General features: G+C 43.4%; 1 protein-coding gene across 4 annotated transcripts in view; it reads left to right on the forward strand.

Moving 5' to 3' along the window:
* Window positions 1-17824, forward strand: part of si:dkey-228d14.5 (uncharacterized protein LOC796266 homolog) — a 56085-nt gene that overhangs the window by 24496 nt on the left and 13765 nt on the right. For 2 of the 4 annotated variants that reach the window (XM_043678758.1, XM_043678759.1), the window contains exons 2-3: window positions 3970-4017; window positions 5911-5944. In XM_043678758.1, coding sequence (XP_043534693.1) covers window positions 3990-4017; window positions 5911-5944 — 62 coding nt within the window. In that variant the 5' untranslated portion in view covers window positions 3970-3989. Of the gene's footprint in view, window positions 1-3969; window positions 4018-5910; window positions 5983-6047; window positions 6167-17824 lie in introns of those variants that run through there. The other 2 variants (XM_043678757.1, XM_043678760.1) reach the window with 2 other exon arrangements.

Here is a 17824-nt window from a genome sequence, read left to right on the forward strand (position 1 = left end):
GGAACTATAGACTAGTGAGCCTGACCTTGGTGGTGGGCAAGTTGTTGGAGGGAATCCTGAGGGACAGAATGTACATGTGTTTGGAAAGGCAAGGACTGATTAGGGATAGTCAACATGGTTTTGTGCGTGGGAAATCATGCCTCACAAACTTAATTGAGTTTTTTGAGAAAGTAACAAAGAGGATTGATGAGGGCAGAATGGTAGATGTGATCAATATGGACTTCAGTAAGGCGTTCGACAAGGTTCCCCATTGGAGACTGATTAGCAAGGTTAGATTTCACAGAATAAAGAGAGAACTAGCCATTTGGATACAGAACTGGCTCAAAGGTAGAAGACAGAGGGTAGTCGTGGAGGGTTGTTTTTCAGACTGGAGGCCTGTGACCAGTGGAATGCCACAAGGATTGGTGCTGGATCCTCTACTTTTTGTCATTTACATAAATGATTTGGATGCAAGCATAAGAGGTACAGTTAGTAAGTTTGCAGATGACACCAAAATTGGAGGTGTAGTGGTTAGCAAAGAGGGTTACCTCAGATTACAACAGGATCTGGACCAGATGGGCCAATGGGCTGGAAAATTGCAGATGGAATTTAATTCCGGTAAATGAGAGATACTGCATTTTGGGAAAGCAAATCTTAGCAGGACTTATACACTTAATGGTAAGGACCTTGAGAGTGTTGCTGAAAAAGAGACCTTGGAGTGCAGGTTCATAGCTCCTTAAAAATGGAGTCGTAGATAGATAGGATAGTGACGATGGCATTTGGTATGCTTTCCTTTATTGGTCAGAGTATTGAGTACAGGAGTTGTGAGGTCATGTTGCAGCTGTACAGGACATTGGTTAGGCCACTGTTGGAATATTGCGTGCAATTCTGGTCTCCTTCCTATCAGAAGGATGTTGTGAAACTTGAAAGGGTTCAGAAACGATTAACAAGGATTTTGCCAGGGTTGGAGGATCTGAGCTACAGGAGAGGCTGAACAGGCTGGGACTGTTTTCCCTGGAGCATCGGAGGCTGAGGGGTGACCTTATTGAAGTTTACAAAATTATGAGAGGCATGGATAGGATAAATAGACAAAGTCTTTTCCCTGGGATCAGGGAGTCCAGAACTAGAGGGCATAGATTTAGGGTGAGAGGGGATAGATATAAAAGAGACCTAAGGGTTTTCACACAGAGGGTCGTACGTGTAAGGAATGAGCTGCCAGAGGAAGTGGTGGAGGCTGGTACAATTGCAACATTTAAAAGGCATTTGGATGAGTATATGAATAGGAAGGGTTTGGAGGGATATGGGCTGGGTGCTGGCAGTTGGGACTAGATTGGGTTGGGATATCTGGTCGGCATGGATGGGTTAGACCGAAGGGTCTGTTTCCATGCTGTACATCTCTATGACTCCATGACTCTATGAACTATTCATCAACTACTTCACTGGAGCTGAGGTGGAGAGGGTCGAGAGCGTCATGTTCCTAGGAGTGACGATGACCTTGGTCCTCCCACATAGATGCAGCAGTCAAGAAGGCACAACAACACCTCTGCTTCCTCAGGAGGCTTAGAAAATTCGGCATGTTCACAAGGACCCTCACCAAACTTTACAGAAAGTGTTCTATTTGGGGGCATCAAGGCTTGGTATGGTATCTGCTCTGCCCAGGACTGTAAGAAACTACAGAAAGTTGTGAACATAGCCCAGACCATCACCCAAGCCAACCTTCCATTGACTCCATCTACACTTCTCATTGCCCCGGAGAGGCAGTCAACATCATCAAAGACCCCTCCCACCAAGTTATAATCTCTTCCAATCCCTTCTGTCAGACAGGAGATACAGAAGCTTAAACACACGTACCAACAGGTTCAAGAACAGCTTCTTCCCCACTGTTATTAGGCTGATGAATGGACCTCTCCACCTTCAAATCTCATGTTGATCCTGCTTTTGTATACCTCCTGTGCATATGTAATCTTATATACCTCACTCTGTCAAAACAGTCTATGATCTGCATGTCCTTGTATGTTATGATAAGCCTGTAGTGCACGCAAAACAAAACTTTTCACAGTACTTAGGTACATGTGACAACAATAAATCAAAATCAAAATCAGTGACACACACAGAAGCATACTGAGTGGAGCTTCATGTGGTTAAGCTGAACCCATGATGAGGGCCGGCAGTATCACACTGAGCTTCCCTGTCTCCTCCCTTTGCCCTACACCACTCCCAGGTCAACTCATTCCCCTTCATTTACCAATATCTTTGGCTGCTTCACAGTAAGTTTCCATTCTCTGAAATTCTCTGTATAACCATCTTTTAGCTCCTCCTTCTCCAATCTGTTATTGTTCAGGTTGTAGCACATTATTCCCCATTCTCTCTGAAAGATTCTGGGTTGTTTTCTATGTTAAAGCACTCAATGTGTGAGCTTTTGCAAGGAGATCGTGTCCGTATACTCAGTACCCCTCTGTGCTTTCAGCTGATCTCATGACAGAATGCGTCTCATATATTTTGAGAGTTGGTGTCCTGCCAAACATATTAATTTAGTTAAAGTGCAGAGCAAACACTGATATATGGCCTAACTTCAACTTTGGAAACCAGAGTAACAATTCCCCCGATCTTACAATCTCTCAGTAACTTTAGTACCAATTAAACTGTAGATTTACAAATATTGAATAAAGTTAAAATTGTCCCTGGAGTAATTTATCTAATTTTGTTCTCCTTGTTTCTCTAATGGGATGTGGTTTTGCAGGTGAAGCCAGTGTATGTTGCCCTCACCTCAATACCCTTGAACTGAGTGGTTTGCTGGGCCGTTTCAGAGGTTGGTTCAGAGGCAACAACGTTGCTGTAGTTTTGCAGTCACATTAGCACAAAGATCAATTTGGGTATCAGGAGGTGGCCATTTGGCAAATGGCTGGGACAGGCTGGAAGTGGGTGTGAGATGATGCCCCAGGCAGGTATAAAAGCCCGCTTCCTGCCAGCCTTGGTACGGCATGGTTACCCAGTGAAGAAAGTGCCTCTCTCTTGCCTACCCTCAGCTGTACCCTACTCAATCTGCAAGAACTCTGAATGGCCTCAGCGCTTTGGGAGGCCTAACTGTGAGTTGACTAATTCCAGGAAAATCACAATGAGCGACTCGTTTCCACTCAGTTCAGACCTCCATCTGAGGCTGAAGAAACCCACAGGGTAAATCCTATCGCAAGGAGGGAGAGGAAGCAAGGAGAAGGAGAAAATAAAGACCATATTCGATATTGTGACCCAGAAATAGTCCTAAGACCCAGAGGTGACCCTTATAAGGCAGCAATGCTGAGCTGAAGTGAGTTTATTCAGATATGGGCTGGAGATCAGAATGACTGACAAGTAAAGGTATCTGCTCGACAGGAGTAATTCTCACCTTACTTTTCAATGGGTGGAGGTGTTGGAGGGTGGAATTCTTTACCACAGAGAGCTGTCAAGACTGATTCACTTATTATATTCAAGGCTGAGAGAGATACATTTTTAATAAGTCAGGGAATCAAGGCTTAGGGAATAAAAGAGGAAAGTGGTCATAGAGTCATAGTGATAAACAGCGTGGAAACAGACCCTTCGGTCCAACTCATCCATGCCAACTAGATATCCTAAATTAATCTAGTTCCATTTGCCAGCACTTGGCCCATATCCCCCTCGACCCTGCCTACCAGTCATGATCTCATTGAATAGCAGAGCACCCTCGATGGGCTAAATGGCCTACTCTGCTCCACATCTTACGGAGTGAACAATGAGGGTGGACCTGCGTTATCTCAGTGAAACTGGATTCAAACTGCAACAGAACAATCTGTACATTTTCAGCTGACTGTCAGTACGACCCAAATCATGCAACTCAGTTTCCAAAACAGTTCTAATAAGGGAGAGGTGGAATGAAAAAATGAACTGGCGCTGGAGTCTGTGTAAAATTATCTGAGGTGTGTGGGCAGATTGGTTGTTACTGCGTGTGCATTGAATAATTTCTGTTTCTCTTGACAGGTATGGTCTAGCCCTGAGAAATGGCCATGTGTGCCCATTGTACAACTGGTAGGTTGTCATTTTTTAAATGTTATAATGAGGGCAGAGTAATTTAAATCAACGACCAGCTAGTCTACAGATGCTACAACTGCCTGTAGAGTAATGCAGATCTCAGGTACCACAGTGTTCACTGAATCCTGAGAACTCCAGTTACTGATCATAACACACACAGTGAGCTGCTCGATTGCTCCACGTCAAGATCTTGAGTGGGAGGGGAAGTGTTGGAAAGGGGCACACGTGATGCTTTCACGTAGCCTTGGTCCCACCCATTGGGACAAAAACAGCCAGGGTGATCTAGAATTGAAATCACTCGAGTGAACATGGCTTACTTTTATTAACCAGCTTATGCAGACTCCCTCTGTTGGTACAAATACCTACGGTAACTTCAAGTGAACAAAATGAACTTTTCAAAATGCTATGCGGTACAGACCCCTCTTGAGTGCTGTTTTCTATTTTGAGGTTCCACCCTTAAGAAGGATGTATTGGATTTGAGAAAGGGACACAAGGCAGATTTAAGTTCATGGGCCGGCTGTAGAAATTTGGCTTGCATTCCTGAGTATAGAAATTTGAAGAGTGATTTAAATTTAGATTGGAAAAACCATTTTCTCTGATCGGGATTCCTGCACAGAGGGGGCACGAACTTAAAGGTAGAGATAGATGGTTCCGGAAGAATGCGTTTCGCTCAAAGGATCATTGAAATCTGAAAGGGTTCAGAAAAGATTTACAAGGATGTTGCCAAGGTTGGAGGGTTTGAGTTATTGGGAGAGGTTGAAAAGGCTAGGGATGTTTTCCCTGAAGTGTCAGAGGCTGAGGGGTGACCTTATAGAGGTTTATAAAATCATGAGGGGCATGGATAGGATAAATGGACAAAGTCTTTTCCCTGGGGTGGGGGAATCCAGAACTAGAGGGCATAGATTTAGGGTGAGACGGGAAAGATTATAAAAGAGGCAACTTTTTCACGCAGAGGGTGGTACGTGTATGGAATGAGCTGCCAGAGGAAGTGGTGGAGGCTGGTACAATTGCAACATTTAAGAGGCATCTGGATGGGTATATGAATAGGAAGGGTTTGGAGGGATATGGGCCGGGTGCTGGCAGGTGGGACTAGATTGGGTTGGGTATCTAGTCGGCATGGACGGGTTGGACCGAAAGGTGTGTTTCCGTGCTGTACATCTCTATGACTCTATGCTCTATCTGCCAAAGACACTGGGAACATTGATAGTTTGTAATGTTCAGATAGATATGGGTTTGCTGGGGAAGGGAATCAAAGGATATTGATCAATTGATGAATGAGATGGAATGTAGGCCAGCATGATCTGAATGAATGGTAGAAGAGGTTTAATGAACTGAATGGCCTCCTCCTGCTCCTAATGTTCCTTGAATGTAAGATTAGATTGAAGGTGAATATATTGTTCTTTAAACTGATTTCAGAACTAAACGTGCTGCAATTCTGGTTAGCTCTGAATGGCTTAAAAACTGGAATTAAAACAGAGAATGCTGGAGAAACTCAGCAAGTGTGGCAGCACCTGTGGAGAGAGAAACCGAGTTAACACCTCAAGTTCAATGACTCTTGCTCAAAACTAAAAAGAATTGGAGATGGTGTGTGCTTAAGCTGTTTGGGAGAAGCAAGTGAGGGGACGAGAAGGTTTGAGGGTGAGAGGGATTATGGATCAATAATGTCAGCAGACAGAAGACAAAGGGGGTCGTAATGCCTGTGGAGAAGGACAAGGCAGGACAGTGTAGATGCTGAGTTTCTCCACCATTTCCAGTTTTTTTATTTCAATTGAACAACATCCTCAGTAATTCGTTTTATTTTTTGACTAGTTTGAATGCTTGTCACGGTGAACTGAGAGTGGTTGATTTGAAACTCGTTGTTTGAGTCAATGTCTGGTCTTTGTCCTGCAGGGTGTACAATCGTTCCTGTTCTCCTGACACCTCGGTGAGATGTTGCTCTGTTCATAACATGCCCTTTGTAAGGTAAGCTGACAGTCTGAGTGGTGACTCAGTGTATAGACTTCACACAACAAGGGGAGACGCTCTCAGGAACTGCACTGTGGCAGAAGATAATGCGGATTGACTTGACGGAGGAAGGGGTGGTTTAAAACTTTATGATGGAATGTGATGAGAAAGAGTTTAATGAATATGTAGATGGGCCTCTGAGGTGAGTTGTGATATCACTGTGACCTCAGTTGTTGTGTTTTTGTGCTTTACTCAGATCCTGTTGAGAGCTTGCAGCACGTAGTTTTATAACCCTGCCATCTGCAACGGCCAGTCACAAAGACGTTTGTCATGAGCTAAGCTCTCAAATTTAACCTCCGTTCCCACCATTCATGGTGTGGGGAAGATTAAAATGCCGCCTCACTTCCCCTCTGAGTTGGAACCCTTCTCAAGTTGAGTTGCTCAGTTCCCTACTCACTAACATCAAATCCCTACAGTCTGGAAACAGGCCCTTTAGCCCAACAAGTCCACACCGACCCTTTGAAGAGTAACCCACCCAGACCCATTTCCCTACCCTATTACTTTACATTTACCCCTGACTAATGCATCCCTGAACACTATGGGCAATGTAGCATGGCCAATTCACCTTACCTACACATCTTTGGATTGGAAACCCACACAGACACAGGGAGGATGTGCAAACTCCACACAGACAGTCTTCCGAGGCTGGAATCGAACCCAAGTCCCTAGCACTGTGAGGCAGCTGTGCTAACCACACAGCCTCCAGCCGTGGGATGGCATCTGCACCCTGGCAGAGGGGACCTCGACGGGCTGCTGGGTGCCCATCACCGTGGGATCCTGGAGGTTGACTGAACAATCTTAACAGGCCTCAGTTGGTCTCTAAATGAATTGGCCTCAACCCTTTTGAAAGAGGACCATGCCCCTTCCCCAGTGCCACCTGCAAAAGAATAGCCAAGGAGTGGGATGAGGCTGGAGTGCCGGGTATACAGATTGGCAGGATACACAACCTTTCTTTGGTAAAGTCACAAGAGGAGGCCAAGTTAGCCTGACTCTGATTATTCTCCACATTGACCCTCTGCAGTGTTGCTGTACCTTACCTTCAAAGTGAAGTGCATTCTACTAATGGGGGTGTATGGAGGTTTGGAATTGTTACTGAGATCCATCAGTGCTGGACTTGTGTAGCATTGAATAAAATTAAGGTTGCCAATTTTGGGTGGACATGTTCCTGGAGATTTTATCACATGACCTCCTGCCACATGGCTAATATTTTTTCACGTCATAACATTGAAAGCAAAATGGAGGAAAATGAAAGTTAAAACCTCTCTGACTTTTCTCGACCGGTGGAAGTGTCCATGAGATGTATTTTGAATTCCTGGGGTGGGATTTGCCAATTAAGATCTAAGCGTCAATGCTTTAGGGTCACATTTCTTTGGAGCAGCATGTGAGGTTTTATATCGGTGAGTTCACCAGACCGACAGACCGCTGGTGATGTGGTAGAGAGCACTGTATCTCACAGATCACTCACCTTTGGACAAATAGAGCAACCTCTAGTAGGATCGTGCCTTTCCTGTGGAGCTGGAAGAGCCCTACACTGCCTTACAGCATGAATAGGAACAAGGTGGGGCCAGTGCCTTTGGCAGTGGAGACACCCATCTCAAAAAATAGTTTGTTCATGTGTCACAAAGAACGTAACATAAATCTTAGGATGGTTCTGGTTTTGTGTGTATGTTACTCAGAGGCGTTCCGGGGGCAATGAATAAAATCAAATTGGCTTGTCTCTTTATGTCACCATCTGTAACATCTAGCTTAAAGTGGTTCTAAGGCACTGGAGAACTCAGATTGTTAAGTATCAATTTGACACACCAATCCCTGATGGGAAGCTGGTAGAAATGTTGCTAAATTGTTAACTCAGGGGTTAGGGACATTCTCTGGGGTGTTGGGTCAAATCTCACCACAGCTTGGGTCATCATTTGGTAGTGCAAACCTTGAATGTTACTGAAAAAAGATACCCATTTCATCCACGACTTTTGTCTTCCACTCATCAGGACAATTTGCAAGAATATCAATTACAGGGGAACACCAACATTTGTACTGTTTGAAAAGAGAATATTGATTAGTTGACAAGTGTAGAAGCATTGCCATAGAAAGACACCAGTTAATGATGAATGACAGTTTTGATTCTCAGAGGTTTAATATGCAAGTACAGCAAGTAATTAGGGAAGCTCATAAAATATTACATTTTATTGTGAGGGGTTTTGAATATAAAGGTAGGAAGGTTCCACTTCACTTAGAGTAGGCATTTATGAAACCATTTATGGAGTATTTAAGGAAAGATATATATAAGAAAAAGTTACCAGGCTATGACTTGGAATGAATGGACGATCGTATGAAGAAAGATTGGGCTTTGTACCTACTGGGGGTTTGATTTAACTGAAACATATAAAATCCTGAGGGGTCTTGACCAGATCTATGTGGAGAGGATCTTTCCTCTTATAGAAGAATCTAGAACAAATAGCCACTGTTTAAAACTCGTGAGTTGCCTCAGTAAAACAGAGATGAGGTGATTTTCTTTTTTCTCAGTGTTGAGCATCTTTGGAACTCTCTTCCTGAAAAGAGTGGTGGCAGTCTAGTGCTTGAATGTTATTCAGAGACTAGGTGGATAAATTCTTACTGAGCAAGTGGGTGAAAGGTGGGAAAGAGACAGGTGAGATTCGAAGTTATAATCTGTTCAGCCGTGATCTTGGAGTCGTATAGCATGGAAACAGACCTGTTCTTGCACTTTGCTGAGTGCAGTGGACAGAATGTGTGTGCAGTCAGCTGCACCCAGACACCATGGGACAGACTGTTGCCTCTCAGCGCTCTGTGCATGTACTTGGCATTCTGACAACGAGGCCAGACAGATTTAACTTGAAACAGACGAATTCCAGGTTACTATGTAATCTGCTGTTTGCTGTATCCATGGACACCTCGATGTTCTCTGTCAGTTGCCGACCTTCTTTCATTCATCAACCACGCTTAGTTCAGCTAACAACACAAAAAAACACCTTTAAACTATTTATTAAAATAATGACTTTGCCGTAGCCTTCACCCTGATGATAGCAAGTGGGTCATAGGAGAGATTTGGGGTCAATGATCCTCCAAATGTGATCCTAAAAATTACTGTCTAATTATGTAATTCCCAGTCTGTGCCCCTTCATCTGAGTCTGGAGTCCTGTACATCAACCCCTCACTCTGTGCATTCCCCCCAATCCTGCCCAACATGCCCTGGAAATGACTTGCATGGAACTGCATCTCTGCAAACATTCAAAAGACTCTCAATCTCTAACACCTGTCCTGGGATTTTGATCATCTTTCTAAAATCTCCTAAGCCTGTGTAACTAAAACAAGTACAGAAATTGCTGAAGAAACTCAAATGGTCTGGCAGCATCTGTGAAGAGAAAGCACAACTTTCCATCATCTGTAGTTCTTTATTTTTCACTTGTAACTATGTTCTCCTATAACTGAACTGTCCTGTTATTGTATTCTTTTGATATAGTGTTCTCCTGCAAGGGTTTTCCTGTAATTGCACTAGCCTCCAACTCTCTTTCCTGTAACTGTGTTCTGCTATAGCTGCATTTTCCTGTAATTCCAATAATTGCATTTTCCTACTACTGCCTTTTCTTGTAACTGTACTCTCCTTCAATTCTGTTCCCTATAATTGTATTCTGTTTTATCTGCATTCTCCCATAACTGCATTGTGACAAAACTGCACTGTCCTGTGTTCTCCTATAAGTGTGTTCCTTGATAACTGTCTGAAACTGCACTCTCTTGTAACACGATTTTCCCAACTCAGTGACCTTCTGCAACTATAGTCTCCTGTGGTCCCCTGTGACCACATTCACTTTAACTATCTTCTCCTCTAACTGTGACGACTGGTAAGTGCATTCTCCAATTACTATGTTCTTCTCTTATCCCATCTACTGATAATTATTTTCCTGTTACCATGTTCTCCTATTACTGTGGTCTCCTGTAACTGTGTGCTTCTTTAACTGTGTTGTTTACAACCACTTTCTCCTATAAGTGTGTTACCCTACAAATGTGTTCTTCTACAATTGAATTCTTGTTCCATAGCTCTCCCCCATAACTGTGTTCTCTATAACTGTGTTCTCTTACAACAGTGCTTTCAGCTAATTACAATCTAACAACATAGTCCTGCTCTTTATGTTCTGTAGCTGCATTTTCCTGTAACCATGTTCTCCTATAACTGCATTATTGTATAACTACTCCCTGCTCCCCTCTAAATGCTTGATTTTAAACTGCTTTTATTATTTTCCAGCATTCCTCCAGAGCTCTGTTCTCCTGTATCTCCACTCTCCTGTAACCGAATTTCTCATAACTGTTTTTCTATATCTATGCTCTCTTTTTCTGATTTCTCTGATGACTGTGTTCTCACATAAATGCATCCTCCTACAAATACCGTTTAATAAAACTGCACTGTCCCCTTTCTGTGTTCTGCTGCTGCATTCTTCCATAAGTGTTCTCCTTTCACTCTAATAACAGCATTATTCTCCAATTGCATTATAATAAAACTGCACAGTTTTCAAAATGTGTCCTCCTGTACCCGCATTCTCCTGTCAGTGTTTTCTCCTAAAATAGAACTCTCAACGATCTGGTCTCTGGTAAAAGAATGCTCTCCAATAACAGCTTGATCCTGTATCTGTATTCTTCTATATCTGCATTTTCCTGTAACTGCATTCACTCAGAACTCTGTTTTCCTGTAACTGTTGTCCCTCTTGTAAATGTGATCTCCTGTCACTGCATCTGCCAATAACTATGTTCTCCTGATCTGTGGTCTCCTATAATTGTGTGCTGCATATTTGTGCATTCTTATACAGCAGTGTTCATCTCTTACTGCAGTCTAATTAAACACAGTGTCCTCTAACTGCATTCTCTTCTAACAGCTATAATGGAATTATCCTGAACGTGCGTTCTCATGTAACTATGTTCTCTCTTTTTATAATTCTGTTCTTCTACACTGCATGCTCCTGAAAATACATTCTCCTACTGCTATGTTCCCCGCACCTACATTCTAATATTTCCCTATAATTGGTTTCTAAAGTAGCTGCCTTCCCCTATAATTGTGTTCTGATGTAAAGTATTTTCCTGTAAACAGCATCCTCTGATAACTCATTCTCCAATAACTGCATTCTCCTACTTCTGCATTTTTCTCTAACTGCAATTTCCTATAACAGTAATTCCAGCAATCTCTGTGCTTATCTCAAATTCAACAACATTATCCTCCCATATCTGAAATCTCCTCACTACTTATCCCATTCGGGAATTCTGCATTCCTCGAATTCTCTGTCCTTGCGCATACCTGACTTCTGTTTAGTCCCTTCAAAGTGCAGGGTAGGCACAATGGGCTGAAATAGCCTCCTTTGGGTAGATGCAAGGCACAAAACACAATGCTTATGCACAAGGAAAATCTGGCATAGGACTTGTAATAAAGAAGGCCAGATTAATGTGCTGGGAGACTGAAACAAAAGCAAAATTATAGGAAGGAATCAGACAAGCTAGTAGAATATTGTTCTACTGACTATTTTTAAGACAGAGATGAATAGCTTCTTGTTAATCTAATGGGTGAAAGAGTGGACAGGAATGTGGATTTAAGGTTACAATCAAATCAGCAATGGTTGTATTAAATAGAAGAACAGACTTTCCTGTAACAGTATCCTCTTGTAACTGTGTTGTCCTGTCACTGCATTCGCCTGTAACTATTCTCCTGATCTGTGTTCTCCTACAACTGTGTTCTCCATACTTGTGTTCTGTTGTATTCTCATACAGCAGTATTGGGGTGAATGGCCTATTTCTCTCCTTGTTCATATGTAAGGTACTGTGGGCACTGGAATGTGGAATGTAATTCTGGTGTTAATGCTGGTTTGGACCTATCTTCTCTACAGACATCACCACTTCCTTCACCTCTAGTTCTGACACACCTGTGATTCCTATCCTCACTCACCCTCTAACTTTCCCTTCTCTTCCACTTTGCTCACTGAAGGACATGAGTAAGCCAGACTCTTGTTGAACTGACTGTGGTTATTCAGAGTGAGGATAGGGATCTGAGTGCCATGCTGAGATTACCTATAGAATTGGGGGAGATATGTGGTGAGGCCTAGCTGGAGGCCTGAGGCCTTCTGAGTACTACTTCTCACCTCACTAATATTCAAGATCCTACCTTACCAAATATTCCAATCAATCTGAACATCCAGAATTCTCAACGTGGTAATCAAATGGAGATCTGGCAGATTCAGCTCGCTGTTTGTTCTGAAGGATCTCCATAATGGACTCTGAACAGAAACATCCGATATGTGCAGCATCATGGCACGTTGCCGATCCATTTACAGCAGTACTGCACCTCAGGCTGCACTGGCAGCTCTCATTGCAACACTGCAGCAAGGACATTGTGTGCTCAGAGACACAAATGGACAGCTTAGGGTTGACCAGGCTGCATCTCCAGGTAGCTCTCGCTTGCTCTCTTAGTGGTCACTCATTCAGAGCTTATAGGATCCTCACTGCACCTCTGCCTTGCCTTTAAGCACTTTGACCCCTCAGCCAGAATTGCCAGACTCACAGTATATCTGTCTTGCCATGCCGTATAGGGCTAGGAAGGCAAATGAGATTGGGAGAGTGGAGGATGGAACGGTGTTTGGCTAGTGGTTATCAAACACACTGTAAAGTACACATGACAATAAAATTATTCCTTCATTCATTCATTTTGTCCCTGGAGTGTAAGTGGTTGATGGGTGACTCTGTAGAAGTTTATAAAATCATGACGGGCTGAGATAACGTGAATAACAAAGGTCTTTTTTATATGGTGGGGGAGTTCAAAACTAGAGGGTGTATTTTTAAGGTGAGAAGAGAAAGGGACCTGAGGGACAACTTTTTCACAGAGAGAGTGGTTCGTGTGGAGAATAAACTGTTAGAGGAAGTGATGGCTGCAGGTACAGTTGCAACATTTAAAAGACACCTGGACAGGTACATGAGTAGGAAAGGCATTGAGGAGTTTGGGCTAAATGCTGGCAGGTGGTACTGGTTAGTTTGGGAAACTAGGTCAGCTTGGATGAGTTAGACTGAAGGGTTTGCTGCCATGCTTTATGCAGATCATAATGGTATGGACAAGCATTTCGGCAGAGAGTTCGCTGAGGCATGCACAAAAGGAATGACGTGGAATTGGAAAATATTGGCATGGGATTAAAAAGAGAAGGTCATCTTTGGCTTAAAATGAACACCGCTTTGTGAGGGCATTTAACCTGAGGCAGAGACTGGGAGTGAGCTTGAGGCAGGGCTGATTAACCAAATGAGATTGTGTGTGATGAACTGGAAGAAAATAATAAATATTCAATTATTTTTGTGAAGGAATTGACAAAACAATCAGGAGAGAACGGTGTGTTTTAAACAAAGGATTGCAGGACTGGCCTTCAAAGAGAGGTTGGGCAAACTGAACCGGTGTTGTCTAGGATATTGAAGCATGAGAGTTATTGGAGAGAAGATGGTGACACTTGCACTGGCAGAGTGGAGAAGGTCACTTTCTAGTGTTGGGCGTTCCTCCAGATAGCTGAGTCTGCACTGGCACAGGTGCCAATCCCAGACAGGGCTGGCATGGCCTACTGTCATGGCCTCCACTGCTGGTCCTGGGGAAGGACCTCTGGGACCCTGCCTGTTCAATCGGCTCTGATACCCAACCCCACAGCCTAATAGAATGTTTAAAAGTGATGTATTGCGCTCCTCCCCAGCCTGCTTGTGTACAACTCACTATCTGACTGACTGACGTTGGGCATTATGATAGGATCAGGAAGGTAGGTGAACATCCTTTCATAAGACCATATGATAAAGGAGGAGAATTAGGACATTCAGCCCATTGAGTCTGCTCTGCCATTTGATCTTGGTTGATACATTTTGTCCCCCCTAACATATTATGAATGTACCACATCGAGATTTTCTTTCTTTTTACTCATAGAATCTCTACAGTATGAAAGCAGGCCATTCGGCCCTTCCAAAGAGCATCCCACCCAGGCCTATCCCTCTACACTTTCCCTGTAACCATACATGGATAATCCACCTAATCTGCACATCTTTGGATTGTGGGAGGGAATCAGAGCACCCGGAGAAAACCCACACAGAGAGAATGTGAAAACTCCAGACAGACGGTTACCCAAGGATGAAATTGAACCCAGATCCCTGGTGCACTGCGGCAGCAGTGCTAACCACTGAGCCACCATGCCACCTCAAGTCCTCTTAAAGACATTTCTCTGTCAGTATTTTACTTCCCTTTTTCCATCTTCTTCATCTTGAGCTATTCCTGTTGAAAGGCTCATGCCCGAAATGTTGATTCTCCTGCTCCTCAGATGCTGCTTGACCTGCTGTGCTTTTCCAGCGCCACACTGTCAACTCTGATACCCACCACCTGCCTGCCACGTCTGGAGCAAATGTTAGGAATTGCGCAGGACAACCCCAGATTGACAATACTTATCCAGGTGCACAATGGACTTGTGAAGATGCCAAAAATTTCGGGAATTCCTGGCAGAGGCAAATTATTCGGGGAATGACACGTGGTAAGATGGGGTCTAAAATTGGGAGACTGGAGTACAATAGGGAAGGGATGGGCAGTTAACGAGATAGGTTTGATAAAATAACATGAGTAAACTCATTAGGTGTCACAGTGAGAAACCAACCAAAAAACCCGATAAAACTCATACTTAGGCCAAAAGAAAATTAAGATGCAGCAGACATTCACCACTGGCTGGCTTTTTAATTCCACAGCATTTTGATTGAATTCAAATTTTCACCACCTGGCTTGGTGGGATGTGAACACACACCCCTAAAGTGTGAGCCACAGGTGTTAGATTACTAGGCCAACACCATTGCCTCCACACTACAGTATTACTGCATGCTGGATGTTCCTGTAGATTCTCTATTCTCAGGCTCCCCTGAACTACTTGAAAGCCATTGAATTGTTTCTGTTATAGAGAAGGAAAGGCAGCAACCGTCTTTGAAATATCAAGGCCCAACAAGCAGCAACAAGAGATAAGCATTTATCTATCTTTAGAGGTGTTGATTGAAGGTTAGATGTTGGCTATTGCATTAAAAGAGCTCCTCTGCTGGTCTTTACTGAAAATCACACCATGGGATCCCCTGAGCAAGGTGAGCTTGGGCCCAGTATGGCACTCGGTGGCATTGGCAGCATCGGCAAGGTGGGCCTGCAGTGGACTCATGGCAACGGCATAGTGCAGTTCCTGCAGTACTCAGCAGAATCTGTGGCGGTTACATTGACAAGGCCCAGCCTAGACTCGTAACGGCGAGGGCATTGGTGGAGACAAAGTGGCACTGAAGAATGGCGACTCTTGTTCCACCGGCAGCTGGGTGGCAAAGGGGACTCATGCCTGGCCAACAGGCCCATAGATGAGCACTTATCAAGAAAGACTGTAAAGTTGAAGACTTTTTTTTATTTCTTCATTTTTCTGCTCTTATATTCTATGTTTTGGTTTATTTTTCTCTGTTTTAAAATGGCGCCAAGGACTGACGACACTACACAACATTTATCAATGTATTTTGGAACAAAATATATGTGACAATAAATAAATCAAATCAAGTACTGTCAGTTCCGATATAACCACGATAGTTGTGATCTCGCGTTATAAAGAACATTGCGTAATAGCTGTGCCATGGGGCCGGAATCACGTTATAGCCAATATAGCTAAGGAGAGTTCGCGTTCTACAAATAACACAGGTTCTGGAGAGTTCATGTTCTACAAATAATGGTCTAAGTTCTTCAATCACGTTAAAGCTAATTCACATTGAGGAAACACATTATAACAAAACCAACTGTAAATAAATCAAACCAAATATTTAATATAAACACTTGTGGCTGCGGATTCATCCCACAGTTTGGTATGCTTTCTGTTCTCCACTGAAGTGTTAATCTGGGTTTTGTGGTAATATCCAACAGTGTTACATAAACCCATGGCCTTCAGGCTCAGAGGCTTGTTTTGAGTTCTGTACATGAAATTATATCACTAATTTAATCAGGCTGCCTTGAAACAAGGCCTGTTTCAAGTTTGACGTGCAACAATGTTCAACAGACCTCAGCAAATCTCAGTGATTTCATGTAACTTCTAAAAAAAAATTATGCTTGAAATTTTCCCTGCCGCTTAACCCTTCCAACCCACCCTGCTGCCGCCCCCCCCACCTTCTCCAATTGTCTTACATCTGTTTGGTCCAAACTAGCCACTTTTAAGCCTCGAATTTTTATCTTTTCTTTTATCACTATTTCTTTCTAATGTCGCATTTGTGCACATTTGTTGTTTCTACCTTAAAAGAATCCGTTTTAAAAGGCTTTTGGCTATGGCTCAGTGCTAAGCAGGCTTTCTTCTTAAAAAGATTGTGGGTTCAAGTCACATTGAATCTAGCCTACTTTCTCAGTACTGAGACATCAATTCATCCTTTTCAGATGAACATGAGTGACCATTCATGTTATATTTTCAAGACTGAGACAGATTTTTAATCAGTAAGGCAGGAAAGTAGAGTTGCGGATTACCAGGTGAGCCATAATTTCATTTGAGTAGCGGAGTGGGTTTGATGGGCTGAATGGCTTATTTCTGTTCCTACAGATTATCTCAGGGTTAAGAAGAGCCTTCTGAGTGTCTTGCCGAAAATATTTCCCTCAACTATGAAGACACAAAAACAGATTATCTGGTTATTGTCACATTGCTGTTTGTGGCTCTTGCTGTGCACACATTAGCCACTTTGTTTGTCAACATTATCTCTCATTGCCTTACCCACCATGTGGATCTCAGGGGACCGTGCACAACAGAGACTTCTGGAAAGCAGACGCCATGCAGTGCCATAGCTATCGGTGTGCACGACGCCTCCCAGTGGCTATGGGTAGCAGAGTGGGAACATTGGTGTTTACCACATTCCACTTCACAGAAGAGTTACAGCACTGAGGGAGGCCATTCAGCCCATTCTTCCTGGCTGTTCAAATGGGTGTCACTATCAAGCACCATTCTTCTGTCTTTCCCCGGACATTTGCACATTATCTCTGTCCAAGTGATCATCCAATGCCCTCTTGCTGTTCAAGCATTTTCTGGGTCCATCAAAAGATGCTGAGTAACACCAGCTCTCCTTTACACGGCCTCATAGAATGTTTAAAAGTGACGTATTTTGTCCCCCTCCCCCACCTGCTTGTGTACAACCCACTGTCTGACTGATGAAGACTGACATTAGGCATTGTGATAGGAGCAGGAAGGCAGGTAAACATCCTTTCATAAGACCATATGATAAAGGAGGAGAATTAGGACATTCAGCCCACTGAGTCTGCTCTGCTATTTGATCATGGCTGATACATTTTGCCACCCCAACATATTGTGAATGCACCACATTGAGATTTTCTTTCTTTTTATTCATTGAATCCCTGCAATATGAAAACAGGCCATTCGGCCCTTCCAAAGAGCATTCCACCCAGGCCAACCCCTCTACACATTCCCTGTAACCCTACATGGATAATCCAACTAACCTGCAATCTTTGGATTGTGGGAGTGAATCAGAGCACCCGGAGGAAGCCCACACAGAGAGAATGTGAAAACTCCAGACAGACAGTTACCCAAGAGTGGAATTGAACCCACATCTCTGGTGCTCTCAGTCAGCAGCGCTAACCGCTGAGCCACCAAGCCACCCCAAATTTCTTAAAGGTGTTTCTCCGCAAGTGTTTTACATCCCTTTTTCCATCTTCTTCATCTTGAGCTATCTCATACAGACTGTCTCTCTCTCTCTCTTTCCCTATCCCACCAGTTTCTCTCTGTCTCTCTCTCTTTCTCTCTGTCTC

This window comes from Chiloscyllium plagiosum, chromosome 38 (genome assembly GCF_004010195.1).
Source record: "Chiloscyllium plagiosum isolate BGI_BamShark_2017 chromosome 38, ASM401019v2, whole genome shotgun sequence".
Lineage (NCBI taxonomy): Eukaryota > Metazoa > Chordata > Chondrichthyes > Orectolobiformes > Hemiscylliidae > Chiloscyllium > Chiloscyllium plagiosum.